Genomic DNA, 24304 nt, shown 5'->3' on the forward strand with positions numbered 1-24304 from the left:
TCCAAAGTTTCCTTATAAATCTCCAACATTCCTTAAAATGAACCTGGAAATCTCCTAAAATCCTTAAAACTTTTTCCGAGTTCTCAGATCTCCTCATACTGCCCCTAGTATTTCTTAAAAATCCAAAGTTTCCTCAGGAATCCCCAACATTCCTTAAAATGAACCTCGAAATTTCCTAGAATCCCCAAAACTTTTTTCAAGTTCTTAGCTTTCCTCAATTTGCCCCTAGCATTTCATTAAAATACAAAGTTTCCTTATGAATCCCCAACATTCCTTAAAATGAACCTAGAAATCTCCTTAAATTCTTAAAACTTTTTCCAAGTTCTCAGCTTTCCTCACTTTGCCCCTAGCATGCCATAAAAATCCAAAATTTCCTCAGGAATCCCCAAAATTCCTTAAAATGAAACTCGATATTTCTTAGAAACCTTAAAACTTATTCCAAGTTCTCAGCTCTCCTCATACTGCCCCTAGTATTTCTTAAAAATCCAAAGTTTCCATATGAATCCCCAACATTCCTTAAAATGAACCTCGAAATCTCCTAGAGTCATTAAAACTTTTTCCAAGTTCTCAGATCTCCTCATACTGCCCCTAGCATTTCATAAAAATCCAAAGTTTCCTCAGGAATCTCCAACATTCCTTGAAATGAACCTCGAAATCTCCTAAAATCCTTAAAACTTTTTCCAAGTTCTCAGCTCTCCTCATACTGCCCCTAGCATTTCATAAAAATCCAAAGTTCCCTTATGAATCTCTAACATTCCTTAAAATGAACCTCGAAATCTCCTAGAGTCATTAAAATTTTTATCCAAGTTCCCAGATCTCCTCATACTGCCCCTAGCATTTCTTAAAAATCCAAAGTTTCCATATGAATCCCCAACATTCCTTAAAATGAACCTGGAAATCTTCTAAAATCTTTAAAACTTTTTCCAAGTTCTCAGCTTTCCTCATACTGCCCCTAGCATTTCATAAAAATCCAAAGTTTCCTCAGGAATCCCCAACATTCCTTAAAATGAAACTCGATATTTCTTAGAAACCTTAAAACTTATTCCAAGTTCTCAGATCTCCTCATACTGCCCCTAGTATTTCTTAAAAATCCAAAGTTTCCATATGAATCACCAACATTCCTTAAAATGAACCTCGAAATCTCCTAAAATCCTTAAAACTTTTTCCAAGTTCTCAGCTCTCCTCATACTGCCCCTAGCATTTCATAAAAATCCAAAGTTCCCTTATGAATCTCCAACATTCCTTAAAATGAACCTCGAAATCTCCTAGAGTCATTAAAACTTTTTCCAAGTTCCCAGATCTCCTCATACTGCCTCTAGCATTTCTTAAAAATCCAAAGTTTCCATATGAATCCCCAACATTCCTTAAAATGAACCTGGAAATCTCCTAAAATCCTTAAAACTTTTTTCCAAGTTCTCAGCTCTCCTCATACTGCCCCTAGCATTTCATAAAAATCCAAAATTTCCTCAGGAATCCCCAACATTCCTTAAAATGAAACTCGATATTTCTTAGAAACCTTAAAACTTATTCCAAGTTCTCAGCTCTCCTCATACTGCCCCTAGTATTTCTTAAAAATCCAAAGTTTCCTCAGGAATCCCCAACATTCCTTAAAATGAACCTCGAAATTTCCTAGAATCCCCAAAACTTTTTTCAAGTTCTTAGCTTTCCTCAATTTGCCCCTAGCATTTCATTAAAATCCAAAGTTTCCTTATGAATCTCCAACATTCCTTAAAATGAACCTGGAAATCTCCTGCCTCCCTACGAGCAACGATGTGCACTAATAAGTCTACAACCGCTAGCAAGTCGTCGAATTATGCTGCAAAGACTATTCATTTTTGATGTCATCAAGGGCAATATCGACTGCACCTCCCTTCTCGAGAACGTAAGACTCTACGCGCCTACTCGTCAGCTCCGAAATCGGCAACTGTTGTGGATTCCTGGCCACCGCACTAACTATGGTCTGTTTAACCCGTTGGATTTTTGTTGTAGATTGTTTAATCAAGTGTGTGACGTTTTCGATTTTAATATAAGTAAACTAGTTTTTAAGAATAGGATTAAATTTTTTTTAAAACAGTCTGTGTGACAATTTTTGTCAGAGATGTAGTAGCAAATAAATCAATAAATCTAAAATCCTTAAAACTTTTTCCGAGTTCTCAGATCTCCTCATACTGCCTCTAGTATTTCTTAAAAATCCAAAGTTTCCATATGAATCCCCAACATTCCTTAAAATGAACCTCTAAATCTCCTTAAATCCTTAAAACTTTTTCCAAGTTCTCAGCTCTCCTCATACTGCCCCTAGTATTTCTTAAAAATCCAAAGTTTCCATATGAATCCCCAACATTCCTTAAAATGAACCTGGAAATCTCCTGAAATCCTTAAAACTTTTTCCGAGTTCTCAGATCTCCTCATACTGCCTCCAGCATTTCATAAAAATCCAAAAATTTTTCAGGAATCCCCAACATTCCTTAAAATGAAACTCGATACTTCTTAGAAACCTTAAAACTTATTCCAAGTTCTCAGCTCTCCTCATACTGCCCCTAGTATTTCTTAAAAATCCAAAGTTTCCATATGAATCCCCAACATTCCTTAAAATGAACCTGGAAATCTCCTAAAATCCTTAAAACTTTTTCCGAGTTCTCAGATCTCCTCATACTGCCTCTAGCATTTCATAAAAATCCAAAATTTCCTCAGGAATCCCCAACATTCCTTAAAATGAAACTCGATATTTCTTAGAAACCTTAAAACTTATTCCAAGTTCTCAGCTCTCCTCATACTGCCCCTAGCATTTCATTAAAATCCAAAATTTCCTCAGGAATCCCCAACATTCCTTAAAATGAAACTCGATATTTCTTAGAAACCTTAAAACTTTTTTCAAGTTCCCAGATCTCCTCATACTGCCTCTAGCATTTCATAAAAATCCAAAATTTCCTCAGGAATCTCCAACATTCCTTGAAATGAACCTGGAAATCTCCTAAAATCCTTAAAACTTTTTTCAAGTTCCCAGATCTCCTCATACTGCCTCTAGCATTTCATAAAAATCCAAAATTTCCTCAGGAATTCCCAAAATTCCTTAAAATGAAACTCGATACTTCTTAGAAACCTTAAAACTTATTCCAAGTTCTCAGCTCTCCTCATACTGCCCCTAGTATTTCTTAAAAATCCAAAGTTTCCTCAGGAATCCCCAACATTCCTTAAAATGAACCTCGAAATTTCCTAGAATCCCCAAAACTTTTTTCAAGTTCTTAGCTTTCCTCAATTTGCCCCTAGCATTTCATTAAAATCCAAAGTTTCCTTATGAATCTCCAACATTCCTTAAAATGAACCTGGAAATCTCCTAAAATCCTTAAAACTTTTTCCGAGTTCTCAGATCTCCTCATACTGCCCCTAGCATTTCTTAAAAATCCAAAGTTTCCATATGAATCCCCAACATTCCTTAAAATGAACCTGGAAATCTTCTAAAATCTTTAAAACTTTTTCCAAGTTCTCAGCTTTCCTCATACTGCCCCTAGCATTTCATAAAAATCCAAAGTTTCCTCAGGAATCCCCAACATTCCTTAAAATGAAACTCGATATTTCTTAGAAACCTTAAAACTTATTCCAAGTTCTCAGCTCTCCTCATACTGCCCCTAGTATTTCTTAAAAATCCAAAGTTTCCATATGAATCACCAACATTCCTTAAAATGCACCTCGAAATCTCCTAGAGTCATTAAAACTTTTATCCAAGTTCTCAGCTCTCCTCATACTGCCCCTAGCATTTGATGAAAATCCAAATTTTCTTTAGGAATCTCCTACATCCTTTGAAATGTAGCTCAAACTCTCCTGATATCATTAAATTCTTAAAAACTTTCCAGCTTTTTTCTGTCGGCTTCCAGTAACTTCAAAAGTCCTAAAATTGTCTTGGGTATCTCCATCATCCTTTCGAATGCACTCGAAATCTTCCAAAAATCCCTTAAACTCTCAAAGATCCCAGCCATTTTCAAACTGACACCATACCAACCCCTCTTTCCCCTTACCCCCTTGAATTCCATTAGACTACTAATAAATCCATTAAACTCTTTTCAGCATTAAAGCTTTTTTAAACTGCCAAAAGAATGTTCTAAAAATCCTAGCAATTTAAAAATGCTTCCTAACATCTGCCAGAAATTCCTAAAATAATTTACCGTCATACCGTAAAATTCCGAATTTACAGACCCTTCTCAAACTGTTCCCGTATCGCATAAATATCCTAACTTTTTCTTCAAATCCCCAGTACATTTGGAATGCTCCTCGACATCTTTTAAACATCCATTATACTCTCAAAGGATCCCAGCTTTTTTAAACTGCCCGAATCGTCTTAAACAAACAAAAAATAGAAATCCCCACAGTCACTTGAAATGTGTCACGACATGAAAATCCTTTAACCCTCGAGCGATCGCGCTGTTGTATTTTGTACAACACGTTGAAAAAATCTCGCTTTTTGTACTCAGCGTGGTGCTGACGGTGGTGGCCAACCGCGCGAGTTACGGAAGGTTAAACTCGTTTCAACATTTCAGCCTTTTTCAAATTGCTTTCAGTATTTCATAAAAACACTTAAGTTTCCCTAGAAACCCCCGGCAGGGATGCACCCCATCTCCCAAAACATCCTCAAACTATTCCCAGCCTCTCAAACTGCCCCAAGTTGCAGTATCCCATAAAAATCCCAACATGATCTTAGAAAATCCCAACATCCCCTGGAATACACCCTGACATCTCCTAAAAATCCATGTAACCCTTTACAACATCCCATCCTCTTTCAAATTGCCCCCAGTATTATTTGTTCCCAAGAATAAAATGATAAATTTGAGCACGTCTATGATTCTTGCTTCCTCATCATATCAAACAGACCCTATCATGTCAGCCCATTTTTACTTTCATGAGCGCAGAGCATCTATCTTCAATTTAGAGAAAAAACATTAAATGGTTTTAATTTCTAACAATTTTGCGAAAAAAAATACTAATAAAACTCGGCAGCGCACACCACCCCACCCGATCAGCACCGCAGTATGACTGCGAGTGCGAGGAATCCAAAAACGGCAAAGGATTTTAAACACCCCGCGTTGCTCGTTCACCATTTGCTCTCCTCTCACCAGTCTCACCACGGCCGTCATTAGTACTGCTGCGGCAAGCACTAACTTGCTACAATTTTGTGCGCTTCCTTTGCCACACAGTCGCCGCGTCACCGTATTCTCCCTAGCGGGGATTCGATGCGGCTTTCTAAGGCACGCGCATTACTCGCATGTACGATAACCACGGCGTTGAGCAATTTACATACTACGCCAACTTTCCGCACGAACGACCAACTCGCTCAGATTGGTGCAATGTTTATCATACACGATTACACATAGCACCAATCTGAGTGAGTTGGTTGGTCGTGTGACAACCGTTCGATTGGTGTGCGGGTTGGCCTTCGCTTCTCTTGACTGCCTTTCGGGAGAGTACGTCTGAGTACCAAAAGGGAAGTGCTGCCAAAGCACGGTTCAGTGAAATCGGTGCGATGATTTTCGCAATTCGATGACTTTTCTACACAACTTTTAATTAACTATTGTGGCTAAACTACAAATCATTCAATGTTGGTCCCAAAGAGAGATTGTTAGAAAATTTCATAAACAACCTTTTGTAGAAGAACACTTTTCAAGTTAAGTTTATTTTCCTATAAATAACATCAATAATAGCTAAAAAAGAAGCTGTTTTGTGGGCTTACACCACAAACATTTCAAAATTTATGAATGAAAAAGACTTTTGATCAAGTTTTTGTCCAAGAAGCATAAATTCCCAAAGGTTCAAGCTTTCGATTCATAAAAAAACTTTTGCGTTTTGATCAAAGATCGCCGAGTTACAGGTCTTTGAAATTTGGCGTTTTTAAAAACATCGAATTATGAATAACTCACTTAGCAGTGATTTCCGACCCCATGTTCCTTGGGCACTTTTTCATGACTCGAGGTCCTCTAGCTACCCCTAAAATATGTACAGTCAGGAAGCAAACACCCTGTATATATATACAGGGATAGGCAACTTTTTTTCTCTCACAAAAAAAATCAACATGCTATAACTTTTCGTAGAGTGCATCAAAAAATCTCAAATTTTGACTGTTTATCAACCTGTTATATGTGCATCACTGGTACAAATTTGGGCTCGATTGATTGATATTTCGCAAAGTTAGAACCGTTCGGGTAAAACACCTTTTTTAGACAACTCATTTTTGAGCTGTCATAAATATCTCGGAATCCAGTGAACCGAATTGAATAAAATTTTGAACGTACACTAACAATATTCAGGTGCTTCACAAACTATTAAAACATAGATAGTTTTTGAACGTTGAAAAAAGTCATCATGGATTGACACTTTTTGGATTTTTCTCGAAAAAAAGTATTTTTTTTACGTCAATGTCAATAAATTTTAGTGTAGATGTCCAAAGATTTTCCACTTCTGTTCTCAAGTTATCTCTAATCAGATATATTAGAGCTTATTTAGATTGAAGAAAGAACACATTTAGCAATTTTTGTATGGTATTGTAAATTTGACTTATTTTCCTCTATATGGGTAAAAATTTCAACCCGGTAGAACTAAATTCGTCGTGAGAAAATATTACATTTTATAACGTTGTATTAAGTATCAATATATTGTTGATAAACGTTAAAAAATTCATTCAAATCGGTTCACTGGTTTCCGAGATATGACAGCTCAAAAACGAGTTGTCTAAAAATAGTGTTTTGCCCGAACGGTTCTAACTTCGCGAAAAATTATTCAATAAAGCCCAATTTTGTTCCAATCATGCACATATAACAGGTTGATAAACAGTCAAAATTTGAGATTTTGAAAAGTTACAGCATGTTGAATTTTTTTGTGGGTGAAAAAAAGTTGCCTATCCCAAACATTTTGGCCACCCCCTGTATATATATATACTAGCTGGCTGTGATGTTTTGACAACTGTTGAGGTCATAACGTCACCGCACTCTAGATTGGTTTCATTTCAATCGTGTTGATTTCCTTCCCAGCTCTCGAAAATCAGTACTTTATCAATTTTCCTTCTTTTCTAGTTGATTTTCGTAACTTTTTGTACATATAAACACAGCCAACACGAATACGAACCGAACCGTGCAAGAGTCAAGCTGATCGGTTCATCCGTTATTGAGTTTTGTTGCCTTTGAGGCCTTCAAACTCATTTTTATATATATAGATATATATATCTATATATATATATATATTTGTTGAGTTTTGTTGCCTTTGAGGCTTCAAACTCATTTATATATATATATATATATATATATATATATATATATATATATATATATATACCGTCGTTGGGGGTGAGAATGGGTCAAAAAAGGATACTCAAAGATTGTTTGTTAAATAACAAATGCAATTGAAGTCGGAATAACTTTTTATTTGGTATGTATACTCTTCTAAGTGGTATTGATAGTTTAGCAAGAAATTATTACATTATATGAATTGCTTACTAAACTACAAATGATTGAAAATTGACCCAATCTCACCCCTTAGAGGGGGTGAGAATGGGTCAAAGTATTCGAAAGCGCCTATCTATGAATATAAGTTAATTTTATTGATCATATCTAGTAACCTTACTTAAAAAAATATAATCATGACTAAAAAAACTTTTGTAATTTTAAAAGATGATTAATCCTCCTAAAAGGGCTAATACAATCGAAAAAAATGTTGAAATTGGATAACATAACGTTTGTATGCTGTATCGCCATTTTTAGCCACCATAGTCATCCTCATTTAAAGTTTCAACCTCCATGAGAGGAGGGGGGATTACAATGAGAGAGGGACGCATTGAAAGATTGCATGAGAAATGTTTAACCAAACCAAAATTCGACGTTCATTCACTTTCCGACATTGTACTATGTTACCGGTTTTATAGCTCCTGTATTTCCTAAATCCCACTACTGTCTGGTAGTTTCAGGATATTTCCTTAAAATTTCAAAAATGAGTGGAGAAGAAGAACGTTTTTAAGTCTATTTTGTGAGATTACGATATTGCAGTACACTAAACGTTAGATGATGATTAGAGGAGCTGTCTATGTTTATTGTTATAAATGATTTTAGGCACTAAACGTATGAACACACTCGCTTGACACTTCTTCGATATATTTTCGAAAAAAGCGTACTTTTATGAAGATACGGTAAACATGGCACCACTCTAACATCAAATGGGGACTGGATAACAAGTTCAATTTTTAGTTAAGGTTATGTGCACACGATAACTTGCTTGACCCAATCTCACCCCCATTTTTAATATTTAGATATAGGGTCAAAAATATTGAATTTTTATATAAAAAGTTCATTGACAGCCCACTTTTTTCGTTGCATCAACCAGGTAATACCTACAGCTAACTACTTATAAGAAAATTTATGGTTAGGTGCTTGTGTGAAACATTGTGAAGGAGAATTTTTTTCAGAGTGATTTACTAGTAGTTTCATCATATAAGTTTAGCTACAATTTGAACAAAAAAAAACGATTATTGCTAAACATCTTTTTCTGCATCATGATGTGTAAAAACATCTCCTCTTTAAAATAATATAAAGTTTTCAATATAAATTAGCCATAGTTAATGAGCTATTTCAAATTCTATGTTTCTCCGTTTTGACCCAATCTCACCCCCCAGACCCATTGTCACCCCCATCGACGGTATATATATATATATATATATATATATATATATATATATATATATATATATATATATATATATATATATATTTTTTTTTTTTTTGGTATATTAGCGTGGTTCAAAAAATCGTTTTTGCTCCACACCGCTTATTCGATTCGTAACCAGATTGTATGCTTTCTCACAAAATTTGAGCTTATTTGGTTGGAAATTGAGACTGCACAAGCCCTTCAAAGTTTGTATGGGAATTACTATGAGAAAACGATGTTTTTCATTCAATCAACCATAGCATTTCCCCAAGTGCCCTAGAGGATTAGTTGGTACTCCTAAATTACTCTTTCAGCTACAACTTTGCCGAAGACCGCATTCAAATCGGACGCTTCATTAATTAGTTATCGATTTGTATCCAACTGGACAAACTTTAGCAATGATCCTCCAGCTTCCCAGCAGGCAACATTGCTGCACATGGCGCCAAAGATAGCACACTGAAATCATGGCTACTATGTTTCGCTGCAAAATGCAGTGATGCCCACCGATTAGTTAATCCATCATGAGTAAAGATTTCGATTCTGGATAAAAATCTGTAACTTATTAATGAGGCATGCAATTAGTATGCGGTCTTCGGCAAAGTTGTAGCTGATAGAGTAACCTAGAAATACCAAGGATCAACTAACGCTCTAGGGCATTTGGGGAAATACTACGGTCGATTGAATGAAAAACATCGTTTTTCCATAGTAATTCCCATACAAACTTTGAAGGGCTTGTGCTGTCTCAATTTCCAACCAAATAAGCTCAAATTTTGTGAGAAGGCATAGAATCTGGTTACGAATCGAATAGGCGGTGTGGAGTAAAAACGATTTTTTGAACCACGCTGGCGTGAATATCTTTGGCTCCGTCGTACAAATAAGGTTCCCATAGCACCTGCACACACAATGTCTTGATTTTCTTTGCATGCCAGTAAGCTCTAACTTATATCATAGAAGGCTGCGTGCCTGCGTGGAAAAATCGGTTTCTTAAGCTTAACATTTGCAAAGTGGCTTTGCAGTCACCGTGAGAGTGTCACAGTCAAAAATCAAAATTTTTAACTTTTTTTTACTATGACATTGCTTAATAGTGTAAATGTTAACACACAAACGAAGTTTAACATATTTAACTTTTGATTCTGGAATTTGGTAGTATTTATTAAATTTTAATGGCCAAAAAATTAACAAATATTTTCAAGCTGTTCATTTATACAATATAGCCGAAATTCTGACATTTTTTGAATAAAAATCCGAGGTACAAGAAAGTTTGATAATAATTGAAATTTTTACACCGTGCGCTAGTACAGCAGTACAGGAAATGTGATTCACTCATTTTTGGTGCTGTCCCAGAAAACTAAGATTTGTGTGAAAATAACTCACTTTTGGGTAACTGTTTTTGGCGTGCAAACATATTTGTGGTTCGACGTAAAATCGATTTAATGTTTTTTATATAATAAATGTGTAATAGGCCGACCCTATTTTTGCAAAAGTTGGAAATGTTAAAAGTTCAATATTGCAAAACGATCGTTTAAGCTAAAAAACCATCATGCCAAAATTTGAAGTCCGTATCACAAGTGGTCCCCCACGGGGCCTAAAGTTCTCAAAATTATATGGGGTCAAAAAAATCATGAATTTTTTTCGTCGAAAAAAATACACTATTCTACTAAAATCGGTGATTTTAGGACCCAGGAGGGCCAAAAAAGTAGGTACTCAGAATTGCGATACCTCTTTTCGTTTCCGAGTTATTGACGAAAAACTACCTAAAAATGCCTAAATTTTTGGTCCTTAAGGAAACCTGACCTATTTTGTCCGATAACTCAAAAACAAAAAGAAATCTCGCAAATTTTGGGTCCCTCGGGGTCCTTAAATCTCAGATTTTAGGAACTTTAGGCCCCGTGGGGGACCACTTAGCCTTGAGAGACGGACTTCAAATTTTAGCATGATGGTTTTTTCGCTAAAACGATTGCTTTGCAATATTGAACTTTTAACATTTCTTACTTTTGCAAAAATAGGACGGCCTAATGTGCAAATCATCTCCGAAAAAAATTGGTACGATCACGTACATATTTTATCAATTACGTTCAAATCTACTTTCGGGACAGCCTATTTGTATATGACTTAATTGAGATTTGGATATTCTACTTACCTAAACCTTAGTCTTAATAAATACACTCGCATTCGAGGCGAGAAAATAATAATTATTCTATAAAATATCGTTAACGTCGTCAGTATCGTCAGAATAATAAACCAAAACCACAGAAAAATATAAATTTTCTCATTGACTACGTTTAGCGGAAGAATACATATGGCATCATGTCGTTCTACCTGAAATAATATATAAAAAAGGCGTTATCATAATTCAGGGTAGGATTGAAATAAACAAATAACGTACTTCACCACTGACACCATACTTGTAGAAAGTACATTTGGTCATTCTTGGAAAGATGTAGATCATCGGATCCATGCGATCTTCTTGATCTGCTTCCATATGCGTTATCACGTCTAATCCAAACGTCATAAATTCACCGTCAAAAAACCGGTTCATTAAAAACATTTGGCCTGAAAAAAAGAATGTAAAATATCATTATTTATGAGGTGTATACTGTCATACAAAGACCTACCTATCACATTCACTAGTGATAAAAATTCACAGATATAGTACCTATACGCCCACCAGTTATGATACCTACAAGAAACAAAATATTAGTCTTCGAATGTTCACAGAGTCACACCAATTACCTTAAATTATCCCACAAGTAATCTAGAAGCAATTTTTTCTTTTGCTTTTTTTCTATTTCGGAACAAATGCCTATGTCAAGGTCCATCATCAATGCGTGTATTTTGCCTCCTTCCCAGGACTTCCATAGCCATCTCGGCGTATAAAATAAAATTGCCTGTGAAAGATGCAAATACAATTATTAATGTATGGACGAACATTTTTGCAGAATTAGAATTATTATTGTTTTGTTATGCATATACGAAATGATTTTTTTTGAGAGAATAAATTTTGATGAAACTGAAAAATTTAAAACTTTATGAACGACGTCTAGTGATTCTTCGGTGAATTATTTAGCTAATCAAGAGTAGAGTAGTATGCTCTTTTACTTTATTTTACATGATTTACAGCTCTCCTGTTCACTAGGATACTACGTGAGCGATTACAATAGACAGCTGCACCCACACTTTGTACAGCGCCTAAACGTATTCTATCATATTCTTATTCTACTATATCGAACTGGTTTGCCAAAAAACCGTTAAACTGAAAGTGATTCCGAAGTCATGTACCAAAAACGACACAAAAAGGGACAGTTACAGTTAGATAAACAATTGACAAAAAAACGATAGTAATTATTTTCCCCATGAGGAAGACACTATCCCCGTGTCGAAACGTCGGGTGAATAAAACAACTCGGTTTTAAAATCCCAAGACTGCGTAGCCGTTAATCAAGAGAGATAAAATTATGTTTAGCCCGCATTCAAAAGAAGAAATGTTGTTATAAACATATCAAAAAATTAGAGGGGTGTTATTTTTGCAACTCAAGTGAAAAATACTTGAAAAGTGCCTATGTTTTCTATAAAATCATCAATATTTTTTGAACGGAATGACGTAGCAACATTCTCAGCGCACGAAAATGTGCGTTTTCAAAGCTCCAAAAATGGTTTAAAAACAACTTTAATGAGAAATTTGAAACAAAAAAGATAAAGCGTTTAAACTGTTTTGACCAAATTTCTCTTCAAGTGTTTCTCATGCTCTACAAGTGTTTCTTATGCTCTACAAGTGTTTCTTATGCGACTTTGATGAAACATCGAAACTGAAATTAACTTTTAACGCCAGAAAACCGTATTTTCTTGAATCATACTAAGCTTATTCAGAAAAATAACTCTATATCGGTCAATTTTAAAGCTACATAAAAAGCATGTTCAGCAAACTTGCTCAAAATTGATAGATCTACAACTTTTCCTAAGAATGTATACAGTTATTCTTGCAAATATAAACAACGTTAATTTTTATGCACATTTTAAAGAGGGCCTTATTATTAGGGACAACTTTGTAGAAGACCATATTTGCCTAAAATTTCATTTGAAGGGGTTGAATGCATCTTTCCTCGTAAATCTGGTTCGTGGACCACTGTGCATTGCGTGTAAGTTTGATAGTGAGAGAGGCATTGTTAGGGTGGGTCATCGGAACATTTTTGTCAGATCAAGGTTTTTTCGACTCCATTTGGGGTCCCTAACAACTGGCTAAAATTTGAGAGGGATCGGTTACGCCTAAGTTTTGCGCATCGCGATTGAAATTTGTATGGAAATTCGTATGGGAAAAGTGCTTTTTTGTATTTTTCCTATTTCATCTACTAATTTAACTCAAGTCATAATACTAAACCCGTTAAAGTATAATTCATGATATACCTTACAACTTTGTCGAAGACAGCAGGGTGCTAAAATGCTCACAAAAAAGTTATTATGCTCCAAAGTGAGGTATATCGAAATATATGCTGAAAATGACTTTTTCTGCCATCACTGCCCGCTGGGTCAACTATAAACTGCTATAGCACTTTGTGGATGCATTCTATCAATTTGGTGCCTTCAGCAAAGTTGTTTGGATTTACATGCTCTTTGAATTGCATTTGGACATTAGTTCGAAATTTCACCGCATACGTGGCGCTGCGATACAAACTTTTTTATTTCGCATCCTAGAGCTTTGGCGTTCTCGGCAATATTGTAGAACACAAAAAATTATGAAAGTTTGTCGAAGACACCAAAGCTCTAGCACTTAACACAGCGATGTTACAGCAGAAGTAGTTAATCATATTCAAAAATTTACGTTTTTGCACTTTTTTATATACTTCTGTTAGTGCCATGAATCGTTTATCTTATACTAGCTATCCCGGAGAACGTCGTACTGCCTGCCTACTGTGTTTTTTGACATACAGCTCCATAGGGACGTTTCCCGCAAAGTTATCGGTGCGGGAGCCCCCCGTTCCAGAGACCGGAGGCGTCTCACACCAAGCTGAGAACCTTCCCCGGCTTCAGAAAAATTTACATACAAAATTTCACATCGATCGGTTCAGTAGTTTCCGAATGCATAAGGGTCAGACAGACAGATAGACAGAAATTCATTTTTATATACATAGATACGTAGACATTTGTATTTTATACCAAATATAACTCTTTTATCTCCCAAAATACCATTTCCTGGAATGACACACTTGCCGGAATGATCGATCTCTTTGAATAGGATAGGATGGATAGGATGTTTATATTAACATAGTACGAAACATTGCCTTCTTTCCGTCAAATGACTTTAAGGACAACAGTCCAGGAAATGACATTTCACGAAGTGTTATTTCGGAAAATGTGATATCACTAGTACAATAGGAATTAAAAGATTTATTATCGAGTATAGTGCACAAAAAAATGTTTTAGTATGTCACTATACAGGAAGTGAATCAAAAAAAAAATCAAAGGGGCTACATCCTCAATAGCGTTGGTAGTTCGCGTACGCTGAGAGTTTACTACTTGAACATACATCTACCTCGCACTATATTGATTAAAAGAAATATCATTCGTAATATATTAGTTATATTGGCAGATAAGGAAGGAGTATTATCAAATATATATTTTAATATGTACAATTACCTACTTTCAAGGTAGCTGCAATGTAGTACATATGTCACACGTAGTACAAAAACGTAAACTTTGAGATATGATTTACTATTTTCGCTATAACTTCGCTGGGTTAAGTGCTAGAGCTTTGGTGTCTTCGATAAATTTTCATAATTTTTCATGTTCTACAACATTGCCGAGATCGCCAAGGATGCTCTAGGATGCGAAATAAAAAAGTTTGTATCGCAGCGCCACCTATGCGGGGAGATTTCGAACTAATGTCCAAATGCAATTCAAAGAGCATGTAAATCCAAACAACTTTGCTGAAGACACCAAATTGATAGAATGCATCCACAAAGTTCTATAGCAGTTTATAATTGACCCAGCGGGCAGTGATGGCAGAAAAAGTCATTTTCAGCATATATTTCGATATACCTCACTTTGGAGCATAATAACTTTTTTGTGAGCATTTTAGCACCCTGCTGTCTTCGGCAAAGTTGTAAGGTATATCATGAATTATACTTTAACGGGTTTAGTATTATGACTTGAGTTAAATTAGTAGATGAAATAGGATAAATACAAAAAAGCACGTTTTCCCATACGAATTTCCATACAAATTTCAATCGCGATGCGCAAAACGTAAGCGTAACCGATTCCTCTCAAATTTTGGCTAGTTGTTAAGGACCCCAAATGGAATCGAAAAAACCTTGATATGGCTAGATACGATCAAATTCACGTTTTTCCATATAACCCTTGACCCACCCTATTGTATATACGTATTTATCAATCAGTTAATCAAAAGGCATACGTTAACCAAAACTTTGTACATAAAAGAAGCTATTTTAATTTAATATCAATTCGCGACTACGAAGGTAAAAGAGATTCCAACTCTTTGTCGCTCTAATGAAAAACCTCGTAAGGAACTGTCAGAATGTGCGTGAAAAAAAAGCAAAAAATATTTCCCTCTCGTTTTTTCTCACGTAAACCTTCACGCACATTCGACAACTTCGTAGTCGCGAATAAACCAATAGATTCTGATTATGGTCTTGAACGTCTTACCGAAACATGTGTTCACGAGTTGGAATCAATTTTCTCAATTGAGTTTTTAAATTTTGAAAAAAGTATTTATTTTTTGATTTTATACGAAAGATCACTTTTTCTGAGCCACTATGATTTTTTTTCAGATTTTTAGAACTTTATTTTGATACCTAAAATCAATTTCAAAGAGATTTTTCGAAATCGCCTTTTGACAGCTAGGCAACTGTTTGACAGCTCCGCCCAGTACAAAATGCAACGAGGGGTGATTCGACAAATCGCTCCCATACAAACTTCAAATTGATATTTAAATAGGTTCCCGGGCATTGAAATTGATGAAAATTTGGATTTCCGCTCAGTTTGGCATGCAGATTCAGAATATGGAGTTATCCTAACACCGCTAAAGAAGCCAATTGATACGGAAATATCCATACACCAATAATCGGCTTAAAGCATGCAATGTACTGTTGCGGTTTGTCGACTAAGGGGCTAAAGTCGCCAGACTACGTGATTCGACACAAAAACTCACACTCATATTAGATCATAACAAACTACACTATTTATTGCATTGACATCACATATAGACTTAGCCTAACCTGCCTAGCTATCTATCAATAGTTATGGAACACTTATGTGACGCAATACAATAGTAGTTTACTCACGATGGGCCCATCGCATCACACACTCTTCTACGCCGTTCGCTTGTTGCCAGCTGCCTCTGCAGATTCGAATCCATTGTCGTGTGAATGCTCGTTTAGCTTTCTTGCCACGCACGACTCAGGCTCGCAAGATCGAAAGAGCTGGGTGCGAACTAGCTCCCCGCTGATCTCACTGCAAGTTTCTCTCTTCACCATTGCTTGTTCCCAAGGATGGGAAAAATCATTCATTTATTGCGCATCCCTCACTCACAACCACACACAATCTGATGCGAGTGTGCTTCTCCCCTGGTGAAGCAGAATCTTTCCACAATCATTGCACATTCTTTTCATTCGCCGAGCACCGAGCGACGCAAGCAACGACGGCCGAATGAATCTCTACTGAATCTGTGTCCGAAGACGAACGAACCAATATTGAACGAATGTTTGCACTCTGAATCGGGTGCGGTCGGCGTCGGTGGTGTAGTGGTAAGCGTGGTTGGCTCTCACCCCAGTCGGTCGGGGTGCAATTCCCGTCGACGCCGATGGGATTTTCTGAGACATAAAATCCGTGATCACGTCTTCCCTCGGATAAGAAGTAAAGTCGTAGGTCCCGGCCCATGTGTTGATGGGTTCGATATGTAGGGTCCTCAGGTGTGGTGGCTGTCTCCCTGGGACTTCGGAACTTAAGGCTTAGCTCGTAGACCCAGCCGACGTAAAACACAACTGGGGCCGAACGGTGCTAGTTGGCCAGAAAAAAGAAGAAGAATCGGGTGCGAGATCATTCATTTTGGAACGTTCAGTGGAAGCATTCAGTACTGGGAATTGAATCAGTGAGCGCGTTCTGATTGAATCAGCTGAATGCCACTCGGTAGTTGAGAGAACGAAGGTTCTTTTCGTATACACCGATCCTAGCTGATTCATTTCACACTCTATTTGTTTCTCACCTGATTCGCTTCGGTGGCGAGCCGTTCGTGTTGCGTTCGTTCATGGTGCGCCGTTCTCTCACTAAGTATTGGGTTGCTGGCGTTCTTTTGGCTATTTTGCATCGCCGGCATTCGGGTGAGCTAATGAGTTTTCTCATGCTTGCTTGCTCCCCTTGCATTCGAGTTTCGTTGCCCTGAAGTAAATTATCAGGACACGATTTACTCTTTCTGCATTATTCACCATAGGGCAATAAAATGTGGTTTTCATATGCGTTATTTTGTGCTTTGCTAAGCGAGTCTTGAATGACATTGATGTGAATTGCTTGCCATTATCTGACAATATTATGCGAGGTCTAGAGAACTTTAGAAACACTTGCTTTTCTAGAAATTCAACCATTTTTCCTGCTTCCGCTTCGCGCATTGGATGAACGATTACATATTTTGTGATCCAGTGTACGATGACTGGCATTACCGTGTTGCCTTACCGTGAGCGCGTGAATGGACCAACAAAATCTATTGAGATGCCATCCCATGGCACACGAGCAGGTTTTGGATTCCCCATGCTAGGTTTTATAGTGAAATTGGATGCTTTGCTAGATTTACAGACGGTGCATGATCTTACGTGACGGCTGATGTCCTCCGCCATTCTAGGCCAGTAGAAATAGACGACGAAAATCTGGAAAACTGTCCGCATCTTTCTCTACTTGCTTTAAACTGCTCATAACACGAATCTTGCTATACATTCACCTTGATTTGAACTGTTGACGCTATCCTTGATAGGGCATCGGGAACAACGTTTCACGACCCTTTTCTAAATTTGATATCGAAATCAAAAGCATTTAAGCGCAATAACCACCTGGACATCAACGCTACAGGGCTTTTCATGGGCTTCATGTTACTAAGTGCCGCATGATCGCAAAAAAAACTGTGAACCGAGCACCTTCCTAAAAACCTCTTAAGCTCCTCTCTTGTGGTTGGAATTGGGAACTTGGCTATGCTGTTCGTTTTCGCTGGATCTACATTCCAAACGTCTTCGTTGAGCACGAGCTCGAGATAGTTTATTTGCTTGCGACAGAACTTAGACTTTTCGCTGATATGCTTAAGTTGGGTTTTTTTGAGCCGCTTTGCTACTTCCTTGAGAAAAACTATGTGTTCATCGAAGGTGAACAGTAATATCGTCCAAATAATGGAAAACATGGGGCTCAACATCTGCAAACAGGTGGGTCATTAGTCTGGGAAAAGCCTGGCTCGCACTGCAGAGACCAAACGGCACTACTTTGAATTGAAAATGACCACGTTGGGGTACCATGAAACTGTCAGTGGTCGAGATTTTTCCTCCAATGGAATGTGCCAAAACGCATCTTTCAAGTCGATGAATAAAATGTAGTGGCAACCACTAAGGTTGTTTATTATGTCCGCCATCTTGGGTAGCCCTCATTGACCATGATTGAGTTGGCGTGCATCAAGACACATTCGATACACTTGATACTCGTTGCCTGCTATATCATCCCAATCTGTTTGCTCTTCTTTGATCTCTTCTGCTTGCCTGTCCACCTCCATGGAACAACATACTGGCTTCACTCCAAAGACATTCCAGAAGTTCTTGTCGAATATTATGCAATCAGGTAACGTTGGCAGCAACAGAACGGGAATGACGTCATTTTAGTTGTCACCGTCTTACCCCGCTGGTTCGACACGTTTTAATACGACACTTTTTCATTCGTACCCCGCTTATTCGGCATTTACCGAATTAAAAAGTGTCGCGCTTAGTATCATACGGGCGTATCTACAATGATCGATTTCTCTTAATCGATTTTCTCTTTGATTAATAACTTGGCCGACAGATTATTTTCGGTTGTTTTTGTTGTTTTAGATGCACCGAGAGATCATTCGAATATTGGTTGTACTTCCCGGAATAATCCGCAGAGAAAATCGACGAAGAGAAATCGATCATTGTAGATACGCCCAAGGTTGCGACCATTCATTTGCAAAGATTTACATTCATTTGCTATTATCTCAGTTCAGAAGTATGCTATCGAAAAACAATATATGGATGAATTTAACCTTGTAATTTTATCTGAAAGTTTGCTGAATTGGGGTAGCAAACGTATACCGTAAATGTAAATTACATTCACGCTGTGGAAAGTTGCCTTCACAGCTCGCTCACGACTTTGGTATGCGCGTGCGACCCCAATGTTATTCGGCAAACTTTCAGATAAAACTACAAGGTTAAATTCATCCATACATTGTTTTTTAGCATGCTTCTGAACTGAGATAATATCAAATGAATGTAAATCTTTGCAAATGAATGGTCGCAACCTTGGATACGCCTGTACAGGGTGCGGCAGGAAAAAATGCGAAAAGTTCAAGGCACTATTACACGCTAAATATGGGATATATATATGACTATTTTTTCATGACAGTGTATCAGCCAATGTCTATATTCTAGCACTGAAAAATAAAAATGAACATATTTGATGTTTAACATGTGATAATGTAGGCCTAATAAGCGGATATCAATAAACTGCGCGCCCAATGGTCATTAAACAAAATGACTATAACAGTATCAAAATTAGCTCAAAGTCGATGAACAACCAGACCACACTGATCCAGAGCCATGTAGTTTCACATACCAGATGAAATAAGTACATATTGTAGAGAAAATCAAAAATTTGGTTTTATCAGATGCGAAATTTAGCGACCTGTGCGATTTTCTGCGGTTTGAAAATTCTGGTTGTCTTCATCTTCAGCCGCCGCCCTGTAAAGGTTAGTGACCAAAATGGGAAATTGTTTAATTAACTTTTCAGAAAACTAGCCTATTATAGATCATGGAACGTTGAAACATATATTGGTTAATGTCAAATGGACGAAAATGAGGTTTGAAGTTGAATAACACTTTCGCATTTTTTCCTGCCGCATACTGTATGATACTGAAAGCGAGAAGTGTTCAAATGTCACAGCGATGTACACTGTAAATATAGCGTGACATAGCGTTTAACTCACACCCGCAGCAGCTCCTCTTGCTGCCGCTAATTCCGGAAGTTCTGAGTTGGTGGTATTCGACACCCAAACCACCTGGAGACCAACAGGAATGAACTTAGAATGGCAACAATCGTATTTAAGAACGAGCTTTTCAGTCGCACCACCGCAATATCTGCTGAAATTATGTTTCATAACACATCCGGAAAGCAAAACAAAAACAAAAATTGAATTGCCAAATTTCAATAAGCATGGTGACCAATTTGTTGAATTAAAAGTTTACCCCGGTTATTCGACAACATTCGGTGTCGCATTAGCGGGGTAATACGGTATATGCAATTGTCCAATCTTACGAACTGTTGAATATGCTGCTCAGTGCCATCCGCTGTCCTTATCCCTCTTTTAGAGCTCCTAGAATTCGTAACCCTAAATCGTCAGCCAATTTTACGTACGTTCCTCCCAATAATGAGCTCCACTGTTGAGAAGTCCTGCGAGTTTCTGTCCTAGTACCTCTACAACAGCGTGAGGTCTGTTGTCATTTTCGATGTTCATGATGAGAGTAGAGGCCGTCGGTGCTTATTGAATCGTTGGTGTTTCCCGGCGATCGAACCTTAATTTAAATGCAGTTAACCAACTCCGTGTTCGAGTTCCCGCTGGCTACTGATCGATCCTGGGTTGCTTTGGGCACTGCTTCTTTCGATTGGTTGTTTTCTGCTATAGCTGCTCTTTTTTCTCCGTCTCCGAGCACTGGTGACGCTGGTGTCAAAGCGACTGCATGTGCACCTGCACTTGCACTTTTATTTCCCACTCGATTTACCTTGTCACTATTAGCACTTCTATGTTTCTTCGGTCTGCCAAAAGCTTCTTCGGTATCTTCCAACGAAAATTAAACTAACAATGACAATGTGGAGTACGTATCGTTCAATGTTTGGGTATGGTCAATGATTGCAAGCCTATCGCGATAGTGTAAAAGCCTCAAGCGAGCTTCGCGCCATATTGCCTTGTTTTGAACGCCGAGTCAAGTGACGCCGTATTTGACGAACGCGTGTAAGGCATTGCGCAATGTTGTCTTCAGGTGACTAATCGCCCGAATTCTCCGGGAAGTTTATCCCACGTTAGTAATATATCTTAGACTCACTCAAAGTGCAATTTTTTGGTACTGCCAATCCGCCAAACCGCAAATATAACCATCTCTGTTGTACATATGTACGAGGAGCGAAAGCGATTTACTTATTGTTTGAAACTGTTTGCCTAATGTACAGGCATTGCTTCCCCAACGACTATGTAGAGGAAGAACAATTGCTACTTGGAAGGTCATCAAACGCGTCGTTCGCATTATGTTTGATACGACGGATAACTACAAATAGATGCTCGAAAACGACTAACTCAAAGTGCAAATTTTCGGTAATACCAATCCGTGTGGTCAATTATGATTTTCAAATAACTCAACCTACATATGTACAGATGGGTAAATTATTGGTTGAAATGAGGAAAAATCCACAGCTCAGGTGAGGTTTGAACTCACGGTCCTTATTCGCTAGACAAGTGCTTTACCAACTAAGCTACCAGGTGACAGCGATAGTCGGGATTTGTCCACGCGCAAATGTTAAAAAAAAGTCATTTCATGAGTGTTCAAGTGGACCGTAAAACGGCCTTAGACCGAAAAAGCAAGGGCAACTATTCCCGAAGCTGTCCACTGGTCGTTCAAGGTTAACATGGATTAGCCTTCTTTCGCTGCCAACATAAAGATTATTTGGGCGAATTATGTGCAATCAATGAGAAAAATGGCAAAGAAACGCGAAATCAGCTACTTAACGGCACGGAAAATCGAAAAGAAATTTACGATGGCCTTGGTGATCCTTCGACCATGGAAAAAAAACTCACATAAATACCAATGGCATCGGGGAGCTACGAGTAGCACCATATAAGAAAGTCTTGAATTTGCCCGAACCCAACATTCGTTTTTTGCTCTCCGACGAACAATCGATCCCGTACCATCAATAGTAATATTAAATTTTGTTTGTGTGTTAATGTCTACACCATTAGGCAATGTCAAAATAAACAAAAAAAAACTCATAAATCTTGAATCTTGGCTATGGCACTACCACGTACACTTTTCGACATTTGCGCGTGGACAAATCACGAGCTAGGTTACCACTTAGTCATTATGCAAGTGTTAAACTAAGAAAATCATCATTTTTTATTCACAGCCTATTATGATATGAGTTATAGCTTAAATACCCGCAAAGAAAACCAATATATTGTAAGTAAAACTGGAACGTTATTTTACTATGGTGCAAACATTATCACGCATACGGTAAATCAAAATTTGGTTGGGTTTTTTAGTTGGGCGCCAATGTTGCGGTTTGTCGACTAAGGGGCTAAAGTCGCCAGACTACGCGATTCTAAACAAAAACTCACGCTCATATCAGATCATAACAAACTACATTATTTATTGCATTGACAGCACATATAGACTTATCCTGTCTAGCTATCTATCAATAGTTATGGAACACTTATGTGACACAATACAATAGTACAGGCAGATGGCCCTGGTACAGGGGATGGCCAAAATGTTTGGGATAGGCAACTTTTTTTCTCCCACAAAAAAAATCAACATGCTGTAACTTTTTATAGAGTGCATCAAAGAATCTCAAATTTTGACTGTTTGTCAATCTATTATGTGTGCATCATTGGTACAAATTTGGGCTCGATTGAATAATTTTTCGCGAAGTTAGAACCGTTCGCGTAAAACACTATTTTTTAGACAACTCATTTTTGAGCTGTCATAACTCGGAAACCAGTGAACTAAATTGAATGAATTTTTTAACGTTTATCAACAATATATTGATACTCAATACGACGTTATAAAATGTAATATTTTCTCACGGCGAATTAAGTTATATCGGGTTGAAATTTTTACCCATATAGAGGAAAATAAGCAAAATTAACAATACCACACAAAAATTATTAAATGTGTTTTTCCTTCAATCTTAATAGGCTCTAATATATCTGATTAGAGATAATTTGAGAACAGAAGTGGAAAATCTTTGAATATCAACACTAAAATTCATTCACATTAATGTAAAAAAAATACATTTTTTCGAGAAAAGTCCAAAAAGTGTCAATCCATGATAACTTTTTTCAACGTTTAATAAGTATCTATCTTTTAATAGTTTGTGAAGCATTTACATATTGTTAGTGTACGTTCAAAATTTCATTCAATTCGGTTTACTGGTTTCCGAGATATGATAGCTCAAAAATGCGTTGTCTAAAAAAAGGTGTTTTACCCGAACGGTTCTAACTTTGAGAAATATTAATCAATCAAGCCCAAATTTGTACCAATGATGCACATATAATAGGTTGACAAACAGTCACAATTTGAGATTTTTTGATGCGCTCTATAAAAAGTTATAGCATGCTGAACTTTCTTGTGAGAGAAAAAAAAGTTGCCTATCCCAAACATTTTGGCCATCCCCTGTAGTTTACTCACGATGGGCCCATCGCATGCACACACTCTTCTACGCCGTCCGCTTATTGCCAGCTGCCTCTGCAGATTCGAATCCATTGTCGTGTGGACGCTCGTGCAACTTCCTTGCCACGCACGACTAAGCTCGCAAGATCTAAAGAGCTGCGTGCGAACTAGCTCCTCGCTGATGCCAGCTGCGCAGATGTTTTCCGTCGTTCGGAGAGGTTCAACGTGCAATGTACTTCGGATCGTGATGCTGCGAATAGATGATACGAGAAAAAAGGCCTTCAATTATTGATGAAGGCCTTTTGGTTCTGTATGTAAAGTATGTGAAGCAATCCGGGTCTTAAGGATACGGGCGTGCACTAGCGTTGTGTTCGATGCGTTTCTGGATAACCTCCTATTCATCAAACGCCAGGTATTGATGTCTAAATGTATTCTAGTGCCGTCCGGTGTTTGCTATGACCCGTGCTTCAATTGGCATGCAGTTTCGGGTTGCGGGCATCTATCGCCTCTAGGCTCAGTGCACCTGGTCGGAATCCGCGGATCAGATCACCAGCGACGGATCAATAATCTTGCGCGGTACACCACACCCGTCGTTCGTGTGCCCGCGTTTTCGCACAATGCATGACCGCATGCTTGCCACATACGGGGAGGACACAACTCCGGACAACTTGGTCCAGAGGATGTGTAGGGATGAGTTTGGGTGGAACGCCGTTTCAACGGCTATCACCCATATCGTCTGGGAGCTACAGAGGAGGTGGCGCGTGGACTCGGAGAATGGCTAGTTCAGATGCAGTATAAGAGGTGATCCAGGGGTTCGGAGTCGGCTTCGTAGGTCATACCGGTGCCCTGCGGTCGAGATCGACCCTTACAGCGATTAAGTGGCCGCGGAGAGGAAGTCCCGGTAGCGGTGCTGTCGTGGCGTCGGTCTACTGGGTTGGATCCGAGCCCGCGGTAGGAAAGGGGTTCCCGGCAAGGGTCAGG

The 24304-nt window shown here is 37.9% G+C and overlaps 1 protein-coding gene across 16 annotated transcripts in view; it reads right to left on the reverse strand.

Annotated features, from left to right (window-relative positions):
* LOC109432733 (innexin shaking-B) overlaps positions 1-24304 on the reverse strand; it is a 434999-nt gene that overhangs the window by 37548 nt on the left and 373147 nt on the right. For 15 of the 16 annotated variants that reach the window (XM_062861050.1, XM_062861049.1, XM_062861044.1 and 12 more), the window contains 4 exons: positions 11410-11564; positions 11292-11356; positions 11063-11229; positions 10817-10995 (listed from right to left, as the gene is read on the reverse strand). In XM_062861050.1, coding sequence (XP_062717034.1) covers positions 10817-10995; positions 11063-11229; positions 11292-11356; positions 11410-11564 — 566 coding nt within the window. Of the gene's footprint in view, positions 1-7747; positions 10996-11062; positions 11230-11291; positions 11357-11409; positions 11565-24304 lie in introns of those variants that run through there. The other variant, XM_062861059.1, reaches the window with a different exon arrangement.

This window comes from Aedes albopictus, chromosome 3 (assembly GCF_035046485.1).
Source record: "Aedes albopictus strain Foshan chromosome 3, AalbF5, whole genome shotgun sequence".
Taxonomy (NCBI): domain Eukaryota; kingdom Metazoa; phylum Arthropoda; class Insecta; order Diptera; family Culicidae; genus Aedes; species Aedes albopictus.